This window comes from Crotalus tigris, unplaced genomic scaffold (genome assembly GCF_016545835.1).
Source record: "Crotalus tigris isolate CLP2741 ecotype Arizona unplaced genomic scaffold, ASM1654583v1 scf7180000017980.1470182205:1502881, whole genome shotgun sequence".
NCBI classification, from domain to species: domain Eukaryota; kingdom Metazoa; phylum Chordata; class Lepidosauria; order Squamata; family Viperidae; genus Crotalus; species Crotalus tigris.
The window spans coordinates 70,097-97,647 of NW_024096756.1; the positions used below are offsets into that span (position 1 = coordinate 70,097).

Sequence of the window (27,551 nt, forward strand, 5' to 3'; positions counted from 1 at the left end):
ATGATTGAACATCTAGTTTATACATGCACAAAGGAAATAGAGTATACGATGATGCCACAAGCAGTAAAAATAAAAGGATTCTCAAGAAAATGGCTAGCTTATATCCTGGGGTGCCCTGTGAGCTGATAAATAAAGAACAGATGCATAATTGATTTTCTTTTACTTTTATTTATGATAAAGCCGTCTTCCTCCCTCTTCCTTCTTTGTTTCAGTAAAGACTTGAAACTGAAGAAAGTGATTTTTATACTACTCTTCAAAAAAAAAATTGCTTCCTCCTCAAAAATATGACAATGCAAATTATTTCAGTCCAGCAACATATTACTTGCAGTAACTTATTTTTTTATTGGGGTAAAACTTTCACATGTTTTAAAGCAGTGGTTCTCAACCTGTGGGTCGGGACCCCATTTGGGGTCAAACAACCATTTCATGGGGGTCGCCAAACCACACTGTCTGCCATTTTTTTCCCTTTTCCCTAGCTGTCCTACTCCCTCTTATTGGTGGCCACACCCACTTGGGGGTCACCACAACATGGGGAACTGTATTATGGGGTCATGGCATTAGAAAGGTTGAGAACCACTGTTTTAAAGAGACAGTTTACTGCCACCATCTCCATTCAAAAGAAAAATCAAGGGAAAAGTGATCAAACAGAAGCAAGAAAACAAATCAGCTTGTCATCTCTTCCATTGTTAAGTAGTAAAGGATGAAAAGATCCAAGAAAAGCGTCTCTCCATCCTCCCACTTCTCCCCTTCTCAGCTGGGAAGTCCCTTGGAACTTTTATCCCTGGGCAACATAAAGGTGACAGGGCTGGTGGGAACCATGTTCTCCATTCCTCTCCTGTTCTAGGCAAATTAGCACTGGGGTCCTATCCTCTCTTCAGCATCCAGAAAAAGCCAGAAGTGATTCATATTCATCCATTCATTCACTCCTCCCTCTCTCTCCCTGCCATGGTGGCTGATCCTGGGCTTTGATGAATTTAGACCAATGAAACAAATCCAGCCTGCTGGTTAGTTAGCCCACCATATATTAGCCTGGTGGCTTGTGAGAACCCATCTCACGTGATTAGTTCTTTGTTCAATGGGTGCCACAGGAAGCAGGTAATTGGGTTAACTGAGTTAAGAGCCCTTTAAATAGCCTTGGGTCAGCATATTGTCGAAGGCAGAGATTTTGAGACTAGACGGAGTTGTTGCGTTATCTCCAAGTGCAGAGGCCAAGTAAACTGGAGCACATCTCAAGACGATAAGCTCAGAGATTTCAAAGAGGACTTTATTTGAGATGTTCCTTACTCCCTCCACCTTGCACCTCCGCACACATATTTCACTTCTGCTGTGCGGCCCGGCTGTTACTTTGGGTTTTGCCGAAACAAAAGCGGAGAGGGCAGAGCAAAATGCTATTGATATCGCCGCGTCTCGATTAGAATCAAAGCCAACATTTGTTTTTTTCAAAAGGGCGCTTCAAACAGGGAGGGGTTTGGTCGCGAAGTTCGCTGTCCACCACGCGCGCGCGCACACACACACACAGGCCGTTTTCCTGAAAATTCCTCCTCCTTCCTCATTCGCCGCTCCGTTGCTTTTAGTCTCAGCCTTCTGGGATCTCCCCGTGGCTTGGCTTGCTGGAAGGAAAGAAGGGCGCTAGGACCCGGCGCGCCGGCCGGCAAGCTGCCGGCAGCCCAGGCAATCCGCGAGACTCCTCCTCATTTCCAGTGTCAAACTTGACATCAGGCTGCGAGCGGAGCATGGTAACTTCTCCTGCCATCGGCGCGCTCACAATCAGTGGCATGCTCCGGGAAGAGATGCAGCTCGCGCTGCCTTCTGCACCAGCCACAGCATGGATTGTCACTTCACCAGCCTCCTCTTCCTCCTCCTGGGATCGACGCTCGGCTGCTTGGGAGATCTGAGTCTTTACCCAACCAACGAAGGTAAGCCGAGGAAGCGCTGCTTTTCGGAAAGCCGGGAGTTAAATGGCTCACTTGCCAACCTGGTCCGCGGCGGTTGCTCTTTTTAAGGTGGTCCGGGAGGGCCACTGGAGAGCCATAAGCTGCGCGGCGTTCATCCCGGGCCAGCCGCTGGGCGTTTGGTGGGTGTAGCTATGGACTGGCGGCGATTGGCAAAGTTGGTTCGGGTGCGCTTGGTGGCTGGCTGTGATGGTCCTGAGCCCGCCAGTTCCCTCTTGGGCGATGCAGGTGAAGGAGAGCCGGGTGAGCCCTCGGCGTTTTGCATCATCTGCAGCTCGACTATCGCGCGTCGAAGCGGGTACCGGTGCAAAGTGACTTGGATCCCGGTTTATAATGAATAGGGCGTGTATGTTTGATTATTAGCATAAATGTGATGGCGCAGAGAAACCTTCCCGGGAAAGTCCTACCGTGCAAATCGCCTGCCTTTTAAGGAGGGGAAGCAGAATAAACTATCCGTGCAACTATTTTTTTTTTGTTGTTGTTGTTGAAAGCAAACACTTGGGAAGAGGAACAAAGAGTAGCTTTGGAGGAACGAGGCGGTGCTTCCCAAAACCATGATAATTCCGTATCGCCTTTTATTTTTATTCGGCAACTCAAGACATGGTTTTATCTGGATTAACGATGGGGAAGGACGGCAACCTGTTTTACCCGGAGGATAGCCCACGAGTTTATTAGAGCAAAGACTTCTTTTGCAGAGATCAAAGCTTGTGACTCATTTACACCTATCGTTGTGACGTAATTGCACCGAATGATTCTATAGAAATAATTAAATAAAAGCCCAGTAGCCCACCCACTTTTTTAAAAAAATGTTTGTTATAGAAATTAATATTTGCATTTAAAAGCATTGCTTTATTAGTTTGTGCCACAAACTTTAGAGACAATAAAGCGTTGCTTTTAAAAAAATACCTATCGTTGGTGTCACTGAGGGGGCATCACCTATTTTGCTGTATAAATTGAATGTTAATAATGTTTAAACAGGTTCATTCTAGGTAAGAAATTGTTACCAAATTGATTCCAAAAAGCTATATTTTGAAGAAAAGTGACCATTGAATAGATTTTTTTCCCAAAAATAATAGATGTTCTACACATATTCCGTAATGTATGATTGAAGTTACAGCGTTGAACATTCAACCTTCAGCATGACTATTCAAACGCACTATGTACAAAATGAACAGGCCAAAAGGGTGGGGATAATTCATATCCAGTAAGTGTTCAAATGTTGCACCTGCTTGATCAATGCTAGTTTAACGGATTTGTATATGTTTTTGTTTTGTCTTGCATTTGGAACAGGAAAAGACAGGCTTATTTATTTATTAGTTCTGCTTTGAGGAGTGCTATATTCAGAACAATGCAGAAATTATTTTTGTAAGCAAACAGCCAGTTTATTTCAGGTTCAAAGAAAAAAAAACTCACACATTCAGTGTATGTGTGTGTATAATTTGACTATACCGATTAGATTCATTATAGTGTAGTCAAATAATGAGTGTAGCTGATAGGAAATCTCTTTCTGGAGACACCATTCTGGAGTTAGGTGAAAGTCTTATCAGCAAAACTCAAGGATAATACATAATAAAGCAATAAACCATCTAGTGTGCTGGCAGGCAAATCATATTACATATTAAGATAGCAACTCTTATTATATAAACCCCTTAGGTTGGATCTGTTATATCTGTTATTTGGTGTATTTGTTTTTTGGGGCTGGTTTTTTTTTTTTTGCTTTTTGAATGTGGCAAAATTGAATTTATTGTCCACAGATGATACTCTTTAGACGATTTCTTTTCTTTCTCCAGTCTATGTAGTTGGATTCCCTCCCCTCTTTCTTTGTTTCTTACTTTTGGGATGGGTGGGTAGTAATAGATCCTATACAATATGCTTTAGTATCATAATAACCTAGCTGTCAGCTATATCATTAATTTTTAAATGTAAATCAACATTTATTTAAGTTGCCCAAACTTTGAAATAAGTATAAGAAATATTAAGTTTTTAAATTTTGTAATTCAAATTAGGTGTATTATATAGACTAAATATAGAGAAAATATAGAAATAAAAATATGTTTCTGTTTGAGTACACTGGAAGTTTTCTGACATGTTCTAATAAAAATACATTTTGAAACTGTATTATTTGAAATAATTTCCTGTATTTAATCTGTTTATAAAATAACAGCTAAATAACATTGATTAAAAGAGTCACTATTTTATGAATTTGTTAAGAGTGCATGCCTATAAAAACAGAAATTAAACTTGCAATTGTATTTAATTACCTGTAAGTTAGCCATATTGCAATAATAATACGTGAATCAACATACAAGCATTAATCCTTTTTCTTCATGCCACCTACTAATGAATTAATGATCAAAACACTTAAAATATTTTGGAGTTGTACATATGACTTGATTTATGATTCTGCAGGAGCAGAACAAATTGTATGAACTGAATTTGTACCAGCTTATACATACTTGTGTTAACTGATTACTTTTAGGTGTGTGTGTCTGTATTTTTTTTAAAAGCATTTGTTTCCATACTATTTGAAAGCTGTGGTTACACAACATATTATACAAAATATTTAATATTATAGACATTCTGGAGTGGGACCACATGATAACTTTCATTGAAACTCCAACTAAGCAAAGAGATGGTAAAATGTAATTTTCTTCAGTGCTATTTATAATATAGTATTAATTAAATTGAAATCTGTTCTAGGGATTTATATTAAGATTAAGTCATAGAGTCATTTAAATAATCTCAGATTGTTTTTAAATATATTAATTATAAATAGAAAAGTTGTGAAGAATTAATCATGTAACTGTTAACAGTAAAATGTTATATAAATTAATGTCTCAACAATGAATATAATTTATTTCTTGCTGAGCTTTGAATAGATTTTTAAAATAATAATTGAAATTAAAGTCTGCTTATAACTTCCCTCTTTTTTCAATTCAAGATGAACTTTTCAAAAATCTCCCAGATTTTCTGGAATACAGATAACCCACTGTGTTTAATTGAAAATCCTTCAACATGTTTAAAGTTGCACTTTTTGTATCATGAACCAAATAAATAATAATTGCAATTTTGTAACTTTTCCCCCTTAATCCATTTCTATAATGATACTATTTGCTCCTGGTTACCGGCATCCTTAATTTAACTGTTTTATAACCTGCAACAGTTAACACTTGACCTGGGTCATTAACAGGATTATCAGCAAATTGGTTTAATCTTTTACTGACAACCTGAATTGCTTCAATAATATTTTGACTATGCAGACAGGAAACTTCTTTTAACCTCTCAAATCTCACATAAAGTATTTCTTATGAATACAATTTTCACTCCCTACTGTTCCCAAGTCACTAGAAATATACATCTGTTCATGGTTACCGTCAGGCTAAACAAGTAACATAAAGTATGTCAGTTTACAACGTATTTGTAGCTTTGATTACAACATGTGAGTATTTCCTTCTATGACTTTGTTTGTCCTAACTATATAACTATATTAGTTCAGTATTTAGCTACATTAGTCTCGTAAAATAATTTCATGTGTAACAGTAGTTTAAAAATTTGTGAAATTAGATGGAGCAACCCACATATATATAATGTTTGAATATAAATGTGTATTAAATCTATATACAAAAAACTTCAAACAAAATTAAACTTTTGTTTTCCTTCAAACAAAACAAATAATTATAAGTAATATTTGTGTTGTGTGTTGTATCCATTTTTAAAAATATAATCCTCTGGAATGTTCTACGGTTTTTCTGCAGAAGTCATACATTGAGTGTAAAGAGGGCAATTGTATGCTGCTGCAATTGCAATTGTATGCTGTTGCTCTCATGTACTTATTATTATTTAGAGTAGTAGCCATTCATTACAAGCTTAGTAATGGATCCTATTTCTGGAATTTTATGCCATTATAATATAATTTCTTTCAGTATGAGATAAAAAGTTTTTAACAATGAAAGGCAAAACTGATATCACCTGAATGATAGATCAAGCATTTACAAAACTCAGCATAATTAAAATTCCAGTTCTATAGCTATCTAGCTCATCTTCTCACTTATTAAAACCCTGCTGATGCCTGTTTAATCCCTGCTGTTAAGCCTGTCCAAATGACAGGGGTTTAAAGTAGTTCAAGTATATATAGGTGCAACAATTTGATCAATTTTTGATCTGCTTAAAATTTAGCATTACTCTATCATATCAACAAACAGGATTTAGGCAGGCATGTGAATTAGTGTTGTGCCTATATGAAATACAAGTAGCTGCTATAAAACTAAATAATCTGAGTTGTAATGCAGAATCTAAAGTTGAGTTAGGACAGTTTTGAAAAGGTGCTTTGAATGCTCCAACACTAAGTGGAATACATTATAATCATTACCATAGTATTATTATAGAATTGAGCACGCCATACCTGGACAACAAAAATCCAGACAACCAACAGGAGTAAAGAGTACCTCTGAATTTTTGCATCCCAGATATGATTCACCTAATAGCACTTAAAAGTTTACATCAATATAAAACTCAGAGTTTTGTCAACTCCTTTTTCCTATTTCAGGTTTAGGTTAATTTTTATTTATTTGAATTTATAAACCACCCAATTTGAATGGACTCTTAATATAGTTAAAGTTTTTCTTTAAAATCATACTTGTCTTAATTTTCAAACATATGATTGATTCATTGGATAAACTTGCAGCCTGTTGAATGAGACATTTTGAATTTAGAACACATGATAAATATAAGAAGCCAAATGTAAAACTGTTATGATAACTTAACCAAGTGCGGGACTTGTACTTAGGAAAAACTAAGTAAATGCTGGTGGAAGAAATTAAAATAAAGGGTTAAAGAATTAAAGTACATAAAACTTTAGAAACCAATCAGTTTTAAATAAGCAGTTAGAAGCTTCTTTGAAGAAGAAAAAGTCTTTAGAAATCAACATATGTTGTAAGGGTTTGGCATTTCAATAAAACAACAAATTCTACGTCTTTGCATTATCTTTACTAATATTTGTCAAAAATGTAGGAATTAAAATGTTCTTCTGGATAAATATAGTATGGGGCAAATTTTGTTTCTATGCAATAAATTTGCTTCCCTTTTGTTCAAGATTGCACCATTTTTCATCAAAGTAGTCATATAACTTGTTTTAATGAGATAATTGTTATTGAATGAAAGGTTCAATAGCAAAAATGCAGGGTTTTTTTTTTCTTTTGCTGTGAGGAGTCTGGTATTTATCACCAGCAAGGGTCACTACAGAGCTTTTATCAACAGCAAGAGTAAAGGATAGCAGAATTTTTTTGAATTAAGGTGCTTGCTGTTCAGCTAGGCACGATTCAATTTATTTATATTATAACCACACTTGATTTCTGTTGAACTATTTGTTTGCATAATGGAAGTACAGATGATACAAAAGAATAAACCCCTGTTATCACAGATGAGAAAAAAGTGTGTGTTTAATTCCTTGTATTGAAATTATCAGAAAGAACTTTAGGGTATAACACTCTCAGTAAAACGTGTAATGATATTCTAGTTTGCTTACTCAAATGTGAAACTTGCTGGGTCCCTTGGGATTTGCTACCCGGAAAAATAAAGTTAGAAATTCTATGTGTGTGTGTGTGTGTGTGTGACAGAGAGAGAGACAGAGAGAGAGAGAGAGAGAGAGAGAGAGAGAGAGAGAGAGAGAGAGATTCAGATATTTTAAATAAAAATATAAATCTTAGACTTGAATACAGCTATGGGAAGCCAATTCCTCCCTCAATGCAACTGACTTCTAAACAGAGATAGTAAGACTGTCTTATTATTATTGGTTGCAGCTAGATGTTTAGCTAGATGTTTAGATGGGATTTAGAATTGTTGTCTACCTGTTGAATCCTTCCCAAAGACCTCAGATAGGAAGATGTTTTTTTAATAATATTAAAGGTATTGTTACAGAATGTATGATGTTGCAAGTAAATCTGCTTTTTTACAATAGACTCATGGTGGTTTGTCAATGCCGATGGTGTTCAAATGGTGCTCCAGATGTTTGGAATTGTACCAAAGGTGTCTATTACTATTGGTGCTGTCTTTGCTTTCTTTTTGAATCAATCAGACTAGAACTGGAAGGGACTTGGAGGACTGCTAGTCCAAGCCCCTGCTCAAGCAGGAGACCTTTTTTGCCACAATTATTCTACTTGTAGGTCTTTGTATTTTGTGATTTTCCATCAATAAATAGTTTCTCTTCTATTTTGCTATCTCCAATACTGTAACATTCATTATCCAGATTTTTTTTTTGTCATTCTTATCTACAATTGTTAAATATGGTGATAGGTGCCTGTCTGGTTGAATTCAAAAGTCCCAGAGCACATTAGTTTCTTCATTTTTTATTATTTTGTCTATTTTGTGGTGCCACTAGTTCTTGCTTGTAGTCAGATGGTAGTTCTTGCAGATATTTCAATATACCATTGCTCCTCTTTGTAGTCTGTGAATTTTTTTTCCAACAACTAACTAGGTGGTCTATGCTTTTTCTCCTTCTCTTTCTCCTTCTCCTTGGAACTGTCATTACTCATTCTTGCAGGACCCTTGATTCTATTAAGAATTATGAATGCCAATCCTAATCATATATTGAAAATATGATGGATTTAGAAGTTTTTACTATGTATGGGTTAGAAAATTAAAATGTAGGTGTTGGTTTTTGAATTGAATGTATATGTGTGTGTGTGTGTGTGTGTGTGTGTGTGTGTGTGTGTATAAATGGAATGAATAAAGCGCGTTCACCAGGAGAGTTTAAAGTTAAAATACTTTAATTAAAGTATTTTACTATATTAAAAGGTTGCCAAGCTTTCGTTGGGAAAACTCCCCAACATCTTCAGGGCTGAGAGACCGTTTCTAACAAGGTGATTTAAACGGGTTCCATAGACGTCTGCCTGAAGATGTTGGGGAGTTTTCCCAACGAAAGCTTGGCAACCTTTTAATATAGTAAAATACTTTAATTAAAGTATTTTAACTTTAAACTCTCCTGGTGAACGCGCTTTATTCATTCCATTTATAATTATGCCCGGGAGTCGCATTTTCACCATCATTATTGAATATATATATATATATATATATATATATATATATGTTTTCTGAGGTTTTCGCGGGTATTTGTATATAGGTCTTTGGTTGTTCGGGTTTTCTCCCGCGTAAAATCTTCCAATTTTACGCGGGAGAAAACCCGAACAACCAAAGACCTATATATATATATATATATATATATGTATGTATGTATGTATGTATGTATATGTATATGTATATGTATATGTATATATATTGAATATAGGAATCCCAGGAGGTATGGACATTTAAAGTCAATCAGATAAAAATAAAGAGTTCTGGGATGTAAGATAAAAGGCTTTTTTTTATTAATTGCTGAGCTTTCGTTAACAACCTGTTAACATCATCAGAGCAAAGGGCTAAATAAGAAGGGGGAGCATGTGCATAAATTTACATAACAGTTAAAAAAAACATGTTTATTTATTTAATATATATATATATAAATTAAAATATATTTTTGTGTGTATATACATACATACATTCTGTATATTCTAATTTATATATGCAGATATATACATTCAATTGTAAAACAAATATGTACATTTTAATTTTCTTTCTTTTAAATATTTTACTAAGTATAAATAAACACTCTCTCTACACACAGAGAGAAACAAACTTAGTAAAATATTTAAAAGATAAGTAACTAAAATGTAGGTGTTTGTTTTAAATTATGTTTAAATTCAAATTATACTAAGTGCACAAAACATTGAGCAGTTAACTTTTATTTTCTGCATTAAATAAAAACTTTAAAGAATAGTTTATTCCAGTGAATCATAGTTTCTAGATTTAGCTGCATTTTCAATATCCTTGAAAAACTGTAACCGTTTTGAATGAACTATTAACATGTAACTATTTAAAAATAAAAGTGCTTACTATAATCCAACCACAGTTAATTTAAATTCCATTAATTTTAAATAGGAAATATTCTGAATCCTTAATTTTATCTTTGAAGTTGATTACTTAAAATTTGTAGTACTTTGGCTATAAAAAGCCTACTGGGCTTCCCAAATAAATGCATTGCAGTAATTTAACTATGATTAAAACTATCTGAAAACCTGAATTGAATATGTGATTCTGGCAGCAGGTTAAACAATTAATTATATAGAATTATTTAGAAATTGCCTAATCCAGAGACTTCTCAGCTGTATGCAGTCAAATAAATCAACATAAACTCAGTGAAAAATGCAGTACAATCAATGATGTCCAAAGCTTCCATAATGACCTGATCTTAACTTGATTTTGGAAATGAAACAACATCTTGCTGTTCTGAAATGCTATTGACTGTTGACTGAAATGCTGTTGACATTTCCAAAGTTTTACATTTCAGTTTGCTTACAAAATTTCCAAATTGTATATAGAGTGGGAAAAAGCAATTGAGATATAAAAATAAAGATCATGCTACTTAAAAGAAACTGCTGGAAGAGACCAACAAAAGATTAAAGACTAGCCTACCAAGCCCTTGTTGAGGATTAACGAAACCATACAAAATTAATTCTTTAACGTGGGGAGACATTATTCAAACTGATGCACTGTAAGTGAAAACTTTTAGGCAGTTTTTTTGTAAAGTAATGTATATCCTGCTGTTATGGGCAGAGTGAGGAAGAAAATCCCATTAATCTGGTGGAAAAAATATTGGGAAAAGAATAAAAGCCCACCAAACAAACAGTAGTGGAAATGTACAAGACGCTTGAGAGTGAAATAAGTTTGCATGTGGGAGAGAATTAACAGCACACAATTACATTTGGTGAACTCATTTAATATTCTTAAGAAAGCCTGGTGCTGTTTTTAGAACTCAGTGTTGAAAATTTTATACACATATCAGCCCATCAACTTGTGCATTTTTATAATTTTGTTTAGGTTGCTTTTACAAAAATAATGAATCTGTCGAATAACAAATCTTGGTTGTATAGCACTTTGCTAGATCTAAATATATGGATAAAAGCAAATATGAAACTTTATAATATAATGTAACAGAGAGGGATATTCTCAAAAGATTTTTTTCTTTATATTTGTATCACTTCTATAAATCCAGAAAAAATTCAGCTTTACTTTTGTGAATTCACCTCTCTATTTTGTATAGTTCTGTGCCAGTTTACAGAGATATTAGCTGTACTGAATCCAAAAATACTTTCATGTGAGTATAAGACTATCTGATATACAAACATTAAAACTTTAAGAAAAACAAAATAAAATGTTATTCCTATATGATTTGCATTTGCTGAAATAGTTTGTGTTTCCATTTTAATTAGAATTGTTGATTTATTATTTTTAATTTTTTTAGAAACAATATTCTGGATTTATCTACAAAGTTTCGTAGAAAACGTCTCATCACTTTATCCCCGCCAAGAAATTTTTACAGCTATTTTAAGAATGAGAGCAATTTAAAAATATTTTCTGCTTTTCAGAAGTTATTAGAATTAAATTCTAATTTAATTTAAATTAAATCACTTGAGCTCAGTGACTTACAGGTACAATACGATAATATTCTTGGAAACAGCTCCAAGGTATTTTTTATTGCTTTTTCTGGAATGCTTTTTTGATTTCACAATCTATTCCATAGTCATAGTGTTTCTCTTCAAGTGCTAATTATATCCCAAGATACTTGTCTTCAAAGAACAGACAAGGTCTATTATTTTAATGGAATTCTCTGTCCCTACTTACATATTAATTAATAAAATCTTGGGCTGAATTGTTATCAGAAGGCAATGAATGAATAGATTATTTAAAAAGAATAACAGAATAACAATAGAATAATAGAGTTGGAAGGTACATTGGAGGTCTTCTAGTCCACCCCCCTGCTCAAGCAGGAGACCCTATATCATTTTAGACAAATGGTTTTTGAATATCTTCTTAAAGACTTCCAGGGATGGAGCACCCACAACTTCTGAAGGCAAGCCATTCCACTGGTTAATGTTCTCACTGTCAGGAGATGTTTCATTAGTTCTAAGTTGGTTCATTTTTTGATTACTTTGAATCCATTGCTTCTTTTCCTACCTTCAAATGCTTTGGAAAATAGGTTGACCCCCTCTTCTTTGTGGCAGTCCCTTAAATCAACATGGGTTAATTTAATGATTTTAACTGACTAAATCTGAATGCAACTGCTACAGAAAGGCAATGATATTCATTGGTTTCATGACAGATTCATTAACTGTGCATCCTGTTTGAAACATGACATTAGTGAAAGATGGAATATACAATGGGTATGTTCTGTCAGAGCTACCTGCAAGTGCTCCAAGAAGTAGTTTAAGAAATAACCCATATTAGGACACTGGAATTGTTTCAAGAATATGGGTTATGGAGGAAATGAAATAGGCCAGAGAACATCTGCTTATTAGTGAAGAAAAATAAAAAATGCTTAGTAGGATCAATGCATGTGTACTAATTTTAGATAGTTTAAGAAAAAATGCACTATAAAATAGAATGAAGCTGTACCAATCCTGCAAGATGCTGGAATAGGAGATGGTTGACATTAAAAAGTTTGTTGATCTAAGTAAGAGAGGCTGCAGTAGCGAATTTTATTATAGAAACATTCTTTGGCCTCTTTATCAACAGATACCATAAAGTATTTAACAGATTCTCAGTGGCTTATTCTTGGAACTGAGCTACCATAACTGAATTATTCGCAGGACATTTGTCTCAATGTCTTTGCATCTCAGTGTGAATCAGTGAAAATTTGAACATTCTTTGGTAAACTGCTATAACTCCTCCTCCTCCTTCTTCATATAGTTATGCTAATGTATTGTCTATTCCATCAGTTTACTTACAGTACTACATTCCCTTATTCTCTTTTCATTAGAAATATGCCTTCACCAATAATTCAAATTATAATATAGATGAACAGTGATGTTAACAATAATTATTTTATGTTTGTTGTGGCATGAACCATTGTTTGGCCCATGCTCTTTGAGCATATAAATCAAATTTTAAATATGCCCTCAGTTTCCTTCCTCCCCCAAATCATGCACTGTGAACTACATGCAACAGCTTTGATCTCCACAATATTCTCATTTGCTAATAGAATCATTTTAATCAATTATTTTTAAGCCAGCATTCTGCAACCTTTTGGGTGTGAGGAACTGGTTCTGTGGAGAATGTTTTTTTCCATGGCCCAGAAGATGCTGCCTGCATTCTGTGCATGCGTGAGTGGGGCTTACTTGCTTGTGCAGCCCAGTTCCTAGCGGACCATGGATCAGTGCCGGTCTGCGACCTGGGGGGTTGGGGACCTCTGTTTAAACAATGTATATCTGGCAGGTATAGGAAATGGCCTTGAAGGACAGGAAAAAGAGCTACTACTAAGGCAATGATTAGACAAGCTTAAATTGATCTCATTCCAAAAACCTAGTTTGAATAAACATCTCATGCCCCTTCCTAGTTCACAACATTTGGAAAGAAGAATATTCAGACTTACAAGATTTTGTTTCTGTAGCTGTTAAAATAAAAGTACACTTGACCTGTATGGCTCATATGATATTGTCATGTCTACCTTAGATGAAAGTTAGAGCAGGATATGATTGTTTTTCAAAGTACCGCACAAAACAAAAGAAGGACCTTTCCCTCGGTTATGACAAACTTTCTCATGGACATAAAGAAATGGGCACTGTTTATGACATGCAAAACTGTATGGATATATACTATACAAAGTCAAGCATGTGATCTAAATAATTATATTCAAATAGAACCCATGTATATGATATAGGATTATTTTACAAGGTGGCAATATATGAATATAGAATTCCTGGGAAAGGATTAAAAGGGAAAATGAAGGAAGAAATGTTTTCTAGTTTGGCATTAAGCTAAAAGAAAAATATTTGTTGCTGATATTTAAAAATAGAATAACAGCACTGCAATGAAGTTGCAAGCAAAGATAAAAACAAAATCTATTTTATAAAGATTTAATGAATTGTTGAGTTTCTTACATCACTAATGAAATCAAGAAAAGCTGACAATAGTCATGATGGAAGTTCATGGCACTGGGTTCTTTTGCCTTCTCATATCCACCTAGTGATCTGATTTTACAATGTTTGCTTTATTATATTTGGAACTGGATGTAATTATACATTTTAAACACAACAAAATAATTTAAAGCTGTGATACACTTTGCAAATATTTTTAAATCTTTTTAGGCTTCAATCTAAGAGTAAGCACCATTGAAGCCAATGGGATTTAGTTTTGAGCAGACAGGTACAGCTTTTGCGAGAGAAATATCCCTAGATGTTAAATGTACAAACAATTGGTTGGAGGTTTTTTTTTCCCCTCAGGAAGAAAAAAGCCTTTAATCACAGCATTTCAAACACAGGAATAAAACATTACTCTAATTCTTGGAAAGCTTCATATTATTTCCTAAAAGAGAATCTGGATAGTTGTTTCTGTTTTAATGGAAATATTTAACTAAATAGTTCCATTGCTTTTTTTCCCCAAATGGCAAAGAAGCAATGCCGTATGTTCCATTTTGGAAGCTATGGTTCTTATATGTATAGATCATTTATGTGATGAATTTCTTTAAAAACTAAATCAGCTGCTGATCTCTCCTCTGAAATTTTTTTGAGAGATAAGATGGAAGAACATTAGGTCCTCCGTGATGTATCAATTACTGGACTGTTACTATTTAAAGATGAGGCACAAGACACTTTGGTTGTTCCCCTGTATAAAATATTCAATAGTATCTTAATGAGAAAGTTCTAAAAAAGATATGCTTAAAAAGTCTAAAATCTTTTAATGAAAAAAATCCACTTATATAACATCTACAAATTGCAGTAGATAACATAGTACAGCTTTGAAATGTTTATTGCAGTTATGAGTACATTATAAATTCATCATGCTTCGGAAACTTTCTTAACCATAATTCAATCTGGCATCTTTTTCAAGTAAGTCTCAGAGGAATTAAAAGAACTTGGTGTGCTCAAAATTACTCCTGATGTGGTTTTTTTATTCCCAGTTATAGCTCTGAAAATCACTTATCTGACATTGAAGTTGCAGGCAACCTGAGGACTCCCACTCATTTTCCTTGTTCAAATTCATTATGACAAGTCAAATATCCATCTCCTCTTTTTGCATCGCTGTAGGACTTGAAGCAGTATCTGAGTTTTGTTACATCAGATTTGCCAAGAATTAATCCTGACTTTGATTAGGGAGAGCTATAAAAACATTTTCTCATCAATGGTAAAAGAGGGAGAAGAGAAGGGCAGGTGAAGTGTTGAAATAAGAGGAACAGGTGCAATGGAAAAAAACTTGATTACTATTCTAGCAGCTGGTGCTTTACATAGTACGTAGTGAAGAAGGAGATGGCTAATAGCTAAGCACTGGGAAACAATGCTGAATTAGAAGAGTCAGTACTTTACCAAGAGCAACCAGACTGATGTCTCTTATTAGATTCTAAAAAAAAACCAAAAAAAAACCCCATATTAAAATCTTTCCATTAAGTAAAAGTGACATTTTTACTTTGAAAAAATGCACACATATATTTTGCAACTTCTATGAACTATTTGAATTAAGGAGCATGTATGTGTGTATGTATATATGATGTATGTATGCATATGTATGTGAGAGTATTTCCATCATATTGCAGTATTCCTTTTCACAATAAACTGTCTTAGACAAAGCAAAAATGTGATTAAGAAATAATAAGCAAAGGAAATTAGAGGCAGGAAAGGAGAAAAGGAAATTTCACCCAAGAAAATGAGTATTTTGAAAAGGAAAGGAATGCTCTAAAAGCTACAGAAGTATGGAAGACATTCATGTTGAATGGAGCAGGGTATTCCCAAATAAGATGTCAGTAAGTGTGCCTTAATAAGTAAGACTGACACTGCTTTGAGATCAGCTAGGTAAGATGGGTGCTGCTACTCAGGAGATTGTATAAATATTTCATTTAATTTAAATGCATTTAATAAAATAACTCTTTATGGGTTTTCCCTCTTACATATTAAAATTTTTCAGAAAGAATTTCAGGAAATACATCCACCCAAGGTTTACAAAACTTAAATGCTGCCCTGTTTGTAAATTTTTGTTTGTTTGTATTCTTAAAGCAACAGTATTTATCAATTTGTATGGCTCATCTAATAATTAAGTAACTTGAGGTGTCATAAAGAACACTTTAAGTTTAAGAGCTGATCTTTTAAATATTATTCAAAAGTGTAAAATAGTAAAAATACAAAATAATAATAATAATAACAAGCTATTGATCCAATTTATGCAGACTTTTTGCCTGCAACTCAGCAAGACCTCCTTAGTGGGATGGTTCAGAAGTGGGTATCATCCTGCAGTGTTTGTAGTATGTGAAAAAGATTGACTGATGACTAGAATTTTTTTGGAAGGTGTCTCAGTTAATGGCTGGAAATGACTCTATTTTAATATCCAGCAACCAATTAATAATTTCCAGCAACCCATTAATTGACATTTCCCAGGAAATCCGATGACTAAGTCTGGATTACCTTTATTTCAAGAAAGCCATAATTGTGAAAGTAATAGTTGATAAATGTATTACATAGATACATTTTTTTTTTGAAAAATATATCTGTGGTCAGCTTCTTTTGCTTTATAATTTTCTTGAATTATACTCCACAATTGACAATTATCCCAATGGGTTTCACTTTATAAGGAAATGATCTTGCAATTATCTGGTGTTCTTTCTTCATCACAGCTCTTGAAAAGGAAAAAAAAAATAGGTCCATTGAGTTAAAACTGTTCTTCCTGTGTTATTGAGCTGGGGGAAATCACATTGTTTCAGATTCATCTTGATAATTGTTTTCAGGACAATATTGCATGAATACATTGGATAAATATTATTTTAATAGTCTTTCCAGATCTACATAGGAGCTGTATAGACTGAAACTGATCAAATTCATAGTCAATAGGCCATTTGATTTAATACCAATATTCAAATATTTGGAGATATATGAATGTTTTGGTGAATTACTTCTACATTGCTTTCCTTGCTTCTGGGAACAAGTATATATTATCACTTTTTGAATATTCAGATAAAAAAAAGAATTATTTGCTACCAGATTGAGATCTGACCATCATTTATGCAAACAAGTTAATTTTAGACGACCAGTTAACATTCCAAAAAATAGCATATACATACCTATATGCATGTATATACATTGGTGCCAGTTGTAGATAACTTGATAGAATTCTGCATTACTTGAGTTACAGGGAAACATGCATAAGACTTTAAATGTTTGAAATTTAAACTTTAATTACTGTAATTGTTCACTTGGTTTTCATAGATTTGGAAAAGGTAATAAAGTTATCTCTTACAAATGGCTTCTTAATTTTGTTATCAATAGTTTTTGATCAAGTAATAGTGATGTGGAGTTTGACAGAATCCAAGTTTGACAACAAAAAATTTAAAATGATGACCTGCACATAATTGTTTACACCTTGTCAGTCTGGACATTATTGGTCCCAATTTCAGTAAAAAGGCTATAGTTTCCCATATTATGATATACCAGTTCTAAAGAAGAATAATGGACAGTCTAAGTCAGGCATGTCAAACTGCCAGCCCATGGGCTGCATGCGTCATGCCGAAACTGCGCCTACCCCATTGCCGACAATGGGGAAAAAGTCCTGATATGTCACGCGACATCACGTGACATCACAACTTTGACATACTTGGTCTAAATTGATATATTCCCAATATTGTGATTTGTTGGGAAAGAAGCAAAGATGGGGACTTTAGATATTAAACTCCTCTGATCATTTGCACATGAAATTATCTAGCTGTATCATTTATAAAACAATAAATTACATGGAAAATTAATCTGTTTTGAATTCAGGTTTGCTCCAACTGCTGGGTTTAAAACAGATGAAATTCAGTGTCAGAATTCAATGCTCTTCAGCTTAATATCTCTGCCTGATAAAGGTAGGCTATGAGTTCTCAAAAATATTTGAAAGTATAGACCTTCTTTGGTATATATTAAATATAAATGTCTTTTTTAAGACTTTTTTCTTTAGATATAATTTATTGTCAATTTAACAAATAATAAGAACTTATACAAATTAAAATAAACAAAAAGAAAGAGCAAAGATGAAAGAGAAAAACAAAGCTAAAAATGTAAAAAGAAAGAAAACATGAAAAGTAAAAAAAAGAAAAAACTTTTTAAGGAAATATGTGGGTTTTCACGCGCCCAGCGGTCTCCCATGGGTGTTGAAGAACAGACACGTACACGTGGTTTCCTCGGGATGGGAGCCTCAAACAAAGATGAAGCATCCCTTTTATTGTGTTATCAGAAGGCGGGTTTATAAGCACCTGGTGACCACCTTACACCAACCACATTTGTTATGACACAGCATATTAGCATATTACACGTGCTAACTTTGTTTTGCACACGCTACTATACAGCTGTTGCACACGGCACCAATAAACACCAAAACAACATTCCCTTGCACCGCACGGCACAAACTTGTTTTTTCACTTTTGACTTCCGCATACCTTGGCCTACTGCAGCTGATGACTCATCCTAACAGGCCAGATAACCCAATAATTCCAACATCTCCTACTTTTCTGTTTTATTTAAAATAAGGAGGTAGCGCTTTATAGGAAGTCATCCTCAGTGTCGCTTGGCAAAGTGAAGGCTGGTTTAGTTAGCAGGGGTTGCTGAACTGCAGTGATAGGTGTAGTTACTAAATTGACCTGTTGGTGGGTGACAGTTCCTGAAGATTACAGTTTATTGCAGAAAGATGGTTCTTCAGGAAATTGCATTATCATATCCTGCTTCCCAGGTGATGGGGCTGACTCCTAGAGTTTGGGTGGGATATGCATATCTTCTCTTTTGTCTTCTTGATTGCTCTGGCTCCAACTTTCTGATGGTGTTACATTTGCATCTGTATGGGTCTAGCTCTTGTTTGGGGCAGAGAGATAGATTTGGGGCCAGGTTTGGTTTTTAAAAAGTCCTTTTGAGGAAAAATATATTTTTCTGCCCTTTTTAATATTTCCTTCTGGGGGGGCTAACTTCCATCAATGGAGGCAGCAGAAAAAGATCCCTTTAATGGCTCCCAAAAGGGGAGCTTGCACCCATAAAGTTCTAAAAGTCAGGGCAAAATTTTGTTAGGTGGAAAAGAAATTTATAGTATCCAATATTCTGTGCCAATCATTTTCAAATGTTGGATGTCACCTTTAGCTTCCAGTCAGGTTTGCATACCTCCCAAAATTCTTCACAGCCATGGTTTTCCTTTGTACATGACCACTGGCTGCCCAATTTCAAGGGTTGTTTCTTGCCTTAGCTCTTAATTCAGTGCATCCAGGTTTGTAATGTCCAAAATATTCAGGGCATAAGTTTGGGATTTTTCCTGTTGCTTCCTTAGTCAGGGCATATGAATTGCAAATCACCTGAGGGGGCCTAGTTCCCTCCCCCTTGGAATCTGTTGGAAGTTGGTCCCACAAAGCTTTGGTGCAATAGAGCAAAAATCAGCCTGGGGGGAACTTTACTAAAGGTAGGTGGAGGGGACTCAAGTATGATTCTGAATGGTGTGTGTGTGTGTGTGTGCATATGCAGCTATTTCTACAAAACAGGCAATACAAATATTCTGGAAAAGTTTTCCCTCCCACCAGATAGAAGTCCAAGGTGTTCAGTACTTGTTCTGCCACATATTCCCAAATGCGATCTCTCCATAGATACATTCAAGTGGCTTGTTACAATACAAATGGGGCAAGAAAGAAAAGTTTACAATGAGTTTCCACCCTCCCCCCACAGTCTTAATTTTCTCTTCTGAGGCTTCACATGGCACCACCTTCCTTCTGCAGCTCTCACAGGCATCTGGGGAAATGGTAGGACTTGGGAAGATGCATGGTGGCTTTTTAGTGGATGGCTGGATTCAAACTCAATTCCATGGCTCAAATGGATGGAGGCAGCATCTGGGTCTGTGTGTTCTGCTTCCAAAGGCTTGGGAGAGGGTTTCAGGGCTGAAAGATACAAGAACAAGGTCTCCCCCCCCCCTTTCTGGACGGACTCTACCAGGAGAGGCAGACAAAAGGTATGGAGAACAAAGAGCAGGAAAAGAATTGGAAGGGGGGTAGTTTGCAGGCAGTTTGAAAATGCTGAAAACTCCAAATAATTTTAAAAGCCTAAATTTTAAGGTGTGCAACTTGCCAAGGGTAGGAGAACATTTATTCTAAAATAGACCACATCGTTTTAGAGATTAGAAAATGCTTATTTGTTTCAGAAAAGTTTCATAGTAGTTTCACCAGTAAGTTTTAGGATATGAAAAGTAACTTTAAAAAATTATTTCCCCACACAAGCAGACTTGAGTTTCAAAAGGCTCTTGTAGATAGACACACAGAGAGAAGGAGGAATACAAACAAACAAACACAATTCTTTTTCTTCACTCTGTTTGTTGGCCAGACAGAGTGAGGTTCTTCCTTTTTGTGGCTTATTTTAAGCAGAATTTCTAGCAGACTTTAAAATTCTTTTTCCTTTGGATTTGAAACAGTTAACAGTCACAGTTTTACATCCTGGTCATTCATGAAAATACTTTCCTAATTTAACCCACACAAACATTTTTAGGGATCCTCCTTCGGGATATGCAAGGCAATTTTGATATACATGTTTTAAGAGGAGGATCAGCAGCAAATCTTTCCCATTGTTTTTCCTAATTTAATTATTGATGACTTGGTCAATTCCCTAAGTTCTGGGAGGTGCGCAACCTGAGGCTTAGAGAATGTTGTCCCCATACTCACGGTAATGTTTTGGGAGGGTGCTTCGTCTAGCTCTGACGACCGGCCCTGAGTTGCAGTAAGCTCTTCCGCTGAGTGAGTAAGAGGAGACGCGCTCAGAAACTTGAATCACGTCGGGGTCACCATTTGTGGGTTTTCACGCGCCCAGCGGTCTCCCATGGGTGTTGAAGAACAGACACGTACACGTGGTTTCCTCGGGATGGGAGCCTCAAACAAAGATGAAGCATCCCTTTTATTGTGTTATCAGAAGGCGGGTTTATAAGCACCTGGTGACCACCTTACACCAACCACATTTGTTATGACACAGCATATTAGCATATTACACGTGCTAACTTTGTTTTGCACACGCTACTATACAGCTGTTGCACACGGCACCAACAAACACCAAAACAACATTCCCTTGCACCGCACGGCACAAACTTGTTTTTTCACTTTTGACTTCCGCATACCTTGGCCTACTGCAGCTGATGACTCAGCCTAACAGGCCAGATAACCCAATAATTCCAACAGAAATATATAAAGAAATGGCTTCTGCCCTTCTTTATAGCAATTACAAGTACGATTACTTGTAATCATTGTTTAATTTCTCTATCTCTAAAGTTATATCATGATTATCTTCTTTATATAATCTACCCTGTCTAATAATAAAAACCATAAATCATAATCTCAGGTTATATATTTTACCCCAAAAATATATAGGGGATTTTAATTACCAGTATACATACTGTAGATATTGTCTTTTCTCTAATCAGACAAGTCAATTTAGTTATTTCAGCAAGTTCTGACATTTTCAGCAACTATTCCTCCACTGCAGATATTTTCAGATCTTTCCATTTCTTGTGCCTACAATAATTTTACTGTAGTATATAAAAGCTGTCCTATTTCCTACTATATAAAAAGTGAAAGTTCTGATTTCAGTTGAATGTTAATTTTTAATTTTTAAAATCATCTAAGTCACCGTATATTTTTGAACCTGTACTATAGTTTTTTTAAATGCCCACAAGAATGATAATTGATCATTCTTATTATTCACATACCCAACATAAATTTGAAGTATTGTAGTTTCATTGTTCTAGATAGCTGCATGCCTATTGTTTCTATACAATTCCATTTCAAATTGTCTTACATTATTCAGTATCAATACACATTATTTTGTATACTACTTTCTGATAACTAAATATTAAGGTGACCAACTTTTTTACAATGAAAAGAAGGACAAAAATAAATTGAAGAAAAAAATATTGTAAATAAAAGAAACATTTTATTCATTGCAACAATAATACAGACAACTTGCATGTGCAAAGCTTGCCAGCCGGGTGTTTTGGCGTGCTCAGCAGCAATTCCTATTGGCTTTCGACAGCCAATAGTGGGAGTAGCACAGCTCATGCAAAAGTTGAAAAAAAAAACATTAAAAAAAAGGTGCCGGAACGCCATTCTGAGTGGTCTATGAGAAAAAAAAAGCCCTGCAGATTAGTCTTCAAATATCGAAAAGGAGGACATGTAGGAGGATACTTTTCGAGGGAGGACAGAACTCACAAAAGTCTAAAGGAGGATGGTTGGTCATCTTATAAATATGAAACTATTGACAACTATGTCCTTCTGTCATCAGTTATTCTTTTTATTTTATTTTTTATTCCCTGTAATAAAATTCTAGAATCTCATGATATTAAATATTTATCTTCACTCATTTCTAAAATGCTTATTGTGATGAGAACCATAAAAGTACTTTTTGGTGTAGCTTGTGTTTGTATGACTTTGTCATACCTCAAATATTCACACTAGCCAAATCTCAGGTAATTTCCTTTTAACTGTATTTTTTAAAATTTCTCAGCAACACCCATTCTTTCAATCCAATCCTCCTTTTTCCTTTGCATATTGTAGTGCTTTATTTAACTCATGGCTTTTTCTCTTGCTATTCAAAATTTAAGATAAGTCTTTTTGCCATTGTTTAATGGTAGAAAAATTGTCAAAACCAGTATCGTCCAAAACAAAAACATCCTTCTAAATACAAGATTCATCTTTATCCCATAAATTATCTCTAGCAATTGTAGTTTCTCCCTTCATAGCATGCTTTTTTTTAAAAAAAAAATCATTCCACTTCTTAATATAATTATTTGAAATAACATGCAGTTCTTGTATGCCATAGTGATATCCAAATATTTTACTTTTTTCTAAATCTTAAAACAGTTTTCTTCATCAGTTTTGTTTGACCTTATATTTTCATATTTTTTGTTAACACTTTCATCTTCTGGTTTCTATTCATATCTTAAAAATCATTCTCTTTTTTGTTTTGCAAGCTTTTTCAGGCAGAGTCTCACTAAAGAGCTACTGCTTTCAACTTTAAAGTAATTATTTCATTTTTCATGTCTGTGTGGATTACCTTAAACAGTCATTTGCCTATTGAATAGCAGAGAAGTGGTGTCCTCAGCTGCATGCAAGATTTGAACACTTATGAATCAATTTTGAAACTTGTATCTTCCTATTGCATAGAATGCATCTATTGTTTTAAAGAATTTTCAAGCACTAAGATTCAGCATAATACTGTACCTGAAGTTATTTGAAAGCATGATGCAATTCTAAATAATTGGACAAGCAAGATAAAAATAAATGTCTTCATAATTACAATCAAATCTATTGAAGAAAGTTTTTGTGCTACATGGTGGGTGATACAATGAATTGCTAAAGAAATTCTATAATTAGGCATTCTGATTGAAATTTATTTTTAAAGAAGCAAGCATTCAACTGTGCTAACATTATTGCACAGTGTGTGTGTGCATCTATCCACACATGGAAACTGGGCCATGTAGTTTTTAAATATTATATGTGCCTGTAAACAGTCCTAGTGTTGTTTTATCTCCAAGCAAAGACTATCTAGATCCTATCTCAGGATGACTTCTGTGCTTTAATTTTGAGTATATTCATATTTATTTATGTTATTGTTTTATATAGGAAAATTTGGTTTCCCCTGTGTTACCATTTTTCTCATAAATAAAAATTAACAACTGCAATAATGAAAGAAATGAAAAACTTCCACCTCCTCTGACATTTGAAAAATTTGTTTAGATGGTAAAGATTTTTATCTTCAGTGATTATCTTTTTTTAATAACTATTTTGATAACTATTTTTCAGCAATTGTCAATTTTTGAAATTATATTATGTATAAATGAATAAGGAATTTATTTATACAGGAATAAACTCTAAAATTCTGCTTTTATTCATTTAGATATTTATCTTGTCTTATTTTACTTCAAAAGAAGCTGCAAACCTATTATAATGTAACAGTCCAAGCAAGGCTTACAATTCTAATAAATCAGAGTTATATTATATATGCACAAAATGTAATTATATTATCTACTTAAAAATAATTCAGCTTACATGAAATCCAATTAAAATCTGCATATTTATTGATTGATAAGAACAAAAATATTCCCATTTTAGATGATAGGAAAGCTGAGTTTAATTGATTTGAAAGAATAGTGATCAAACTCCTTACATTTTGAGTGTTGGTTAATAATAAGGAATCATAATGATGTATAATAATTGATAAGCTTCACATAGCAGGCTTAAAGGCTGTGAAGTATTATCAAAAGAAGAAACACTTTATCTAATGTAAATAATTTTTGAATTCACATGTTGGTATTAGCTACCCAAGGACAAAACAGAGATCACCACATATTCTGTTTTCCTCTCCCATTCCAAACCAATAGCAACAGTACAAAAGAGAAAACTGGGAAACTTTCAGATTTTTTTTTTTAAAAAACTCATTTATGTTGCTTTTCCCTTTGTTGTTTTTAAAGTATATGACATCCTTTATAATTTATACTTTGTCTCTAATTGAATAAGAGATATGAATGCACTTTTTCATTAAATATATAGTATTGTGTATATATTTTAAATGATAAGACAGTAGAATTTAAAATAGTTTCTTAAAGCTGTACTTTCCTTCTCTCTTGATTTTTAATCATGAATACTCTAATGAACTTAACTAGATCTGATCATGCAACCTCAGCATTGTTTATTTTTGTTAATCTTGGTTTAAACGAACCATGTTTTTAAAATTCAGATAGCAAAAACAACTGTTATTATGTGATTCTTCCAATTTCCAATTAATGAAAGCAGTGGATACAGAGAATCAAAATTTCCTGGTTTCAGTCAAAGCAGGAAATGATAGATTGTGTTTCTGAATTGGCCTACTCTGCTTTATAAGCTAGTAGATACGCTAGTAGATATTTCTGTGAATTCAGTTTAGGTATGACTTTAAATCTGGTTGGTATTCACTTTGATAGTGATGAACAATTCTCAGTAAAAGGCCTCATGTTTTGGAACAAAATGCCATACATAGTGAAGCCAAATGTTCAGTCATAGGCTGTTCTTATTTCAAATTCCTAATTGAGATGTCCTTACAAACAGGACATCAACTGAGACTGTGGCTTCTCTTAAACGGTGGCTTCTCTTAAATAGTGAAGTTGGTCACAGTTGAGTTTGCGGTGAATGTGCTGGAAACAGAATTTTTAGAAAAGGACACTGTTAATAATAGACAATTGGTATGTCTGTTGGTATGGTGCAATAGGCTGTAAATATCTTGATGTTCTGTACTGTGAGTAAACCTATTTTTTTTCCTTAGGGGAAGGAAATTGGGTAATTTTCATGCTTGCAATTTGCAGCCTATTCCAAAGTCTGCTTATTCCAAATAAGTCCCAATGCCCTGGCAGGCTTTACTGCCAAATAATCAAATAGGTATGTAGGTTTGCAGGTTATGTCTATAAACTGCTACACAATTTGAGAGTCCATGAGGACTCTCTGTTTTATGCTTTCTAAGTTATTTACTTGACACAGGAAAATTGAACAACATTATAAGAGATCCTCTGAACTATACTTTAGGTCAGGGGTCTTCAGACTTAGTCCTTTTATGACTTGTAGACTTCAACTCCCAGAATTCCTCAGCCAGGCAAGCTGGCTTAAGAATTCTCAGAGTTGAAGTCCACAAATCATAAAACGGCCAAGTTTGAAGACCCCTGGTTTAGGTGATACAACAGAAATAGAATTAAGTAATTCAGAATAAGCATCGCATAGCTTTAGATCATTATGGCATGAATTGTGCTTTATTAAAGTGTTAATGTAATATTAATGCCAAAGACATCTTCTCTATTTCCAGAGCTCATTTTTATTATTATCATTTCATCTCACATAAATAAGACCTGTACCAACAGCTTTTTGCTTGATCCTGTCCACAGTTGCTAATGGTCAACAGTATTGGTTGAAAGTATACTTTGGAATATACTTATATCCCAAAAATAAAGTTGCAAAATAAATGCCAAAGCATTTCAGAATCTTCTGTGAGGAGGCAAAATCTCATACATTTTTCATAAACTTAAATGTATTCTTAGTAAAACATTTTGATATTTCTGGGAAGATACTGGAAATGATGAATCCTTGTTTCATTACCCTGTCTCCTTTGTATCCTCTTCTTTCATTCTCTGTGATTTTCAGTCAGTATTCTCTGACAACTTAATGTTGTTTGATTATTCATGGTGGTGGTGCAGAAATTACATATTTCACATTGAAAGTATAAAGCCACCTCGATTTATAGCAGTGAATTGCCAATACGCATTCTTTAATCCAATATGCATACTTTAATTAGTATTTTTTTCACCAGAAAAGAAAAGAACATTTAGGGAAAGAATTCATTCATTTTTGAACATATGCAAAGCTTGATGTAACACTCTATTTACCATTTCGTATTACCACTAGATAAATAAAAAAACCCACAGCCAAAAATACAGATAATTGTATTTGTAATTGTGCTTGAGACTTGACCTCAGCTTAATATAAACATATAGATGTAGATATATTATCATTGAGCAATAGGAAAGAAATATGTATTTTTTAGATTTCTAAAATAATGATCTTACCTAAGAAATTTTAATTATTTGGCATATAGACATTTTTGAGCAGTTTTAGAGTGCTTTGAAGTGAGAGATCTTAATTTTCAAATCTTATAAACAATCTACAATGGTCTATGCAGATGGCAAATGTGCTTTTTAAAATGTTTAAGATATTGGTGCAAAATATTTTAAATATATGCAGAAATGTTCAGAATTGCTTCAACTGTTTCCATTGTGTCCTTTTGTATTTGTGAGAGTGTGTGTATGTGTGTGTGTTGGGGAGGCAGGTTTCACTTCACTTCGCTGTGCTGAAATGACTGCAGAGACACATGCACAAACAGATCGCTGAAAGCCTGTTCCTCCAGCCATACTTATAAAAAAACAAATTGAAACAACAAAAAGCCTTCATTTTGATATAAAAAAATAGAGTATAAACCTTAGAAGAGACTTGACATAATGAAAATATATAACCAAGAACAGCACTTGAAGCAGGAGCAGCCTGGAAAAAAAAATAAGCCTCCTTTATTAACTGAAAATTTGGCGCTGCTTAAGTATTCCTGTATCAGAAGGAAATTGTATATTTACTAAAAGTGAACTTTTTACCATTATCCGTTTATGATTCTTTGTGTGATAAATATACATGCACACATTAAATAGCTCTGCATCCTTTCTATAACATGCCATTTCTTATTGTTCTTAATTCATATAAATTGGTTGTAAAAATATGTCTTCCTCTAAAAGATACTTCAGTTAAAGTTAACCCTTTGTTTTCTCCAAACTTTGCTTCTAATTGAACAGTTTAAGTGGACAGATTCTTGATGCAATGATGGACTATATTGTGACACTATGTCCATTTCTATCAATCATTACTTCTTACATGGCTTTGAAGATTCTGTTGATGTTGTCAGTAGAACCTAATTTAATTGTGCAATTAACATTGTTGTACCTTCAATTTTAAAGGAGGTGATGGGAACAGCATCCTTAATT

At 34.2% G+C, this 27,551-nt stretch overlaps 1 protein-coding gene across 4 annotated transcripts in view; it reads left to right on the plus strand.

The window, feature by feature from the left end:
- Positions 1–1,165: 1,165 nt before the first annotated feature.
- EPHA3 (EPH receptor A3) overlaps positions 1,166–27,551 on the plus strand; it is a 231,882-nt gene continuing 205,496 nt past the window's right edge. The window contains exon 1 of one of the 4 annotated variants that reach the window (XM_039345858.1): positions 1,166–1,916. In XM_039345858.1, the coding sequence (XP_039201792.1) occupies positions 1,826–1,916 (91 nt within the window). In that variant the 5' untranslated portion in view covers positions 1,166–1,825. The remainder of the gene's footprint in view (positions 1,917–27,551) is intronic. The other 3 variants (XM_039345856.1, XM_039345857.1, XM_039345855.1) reach the window with 3 other exon arrangements.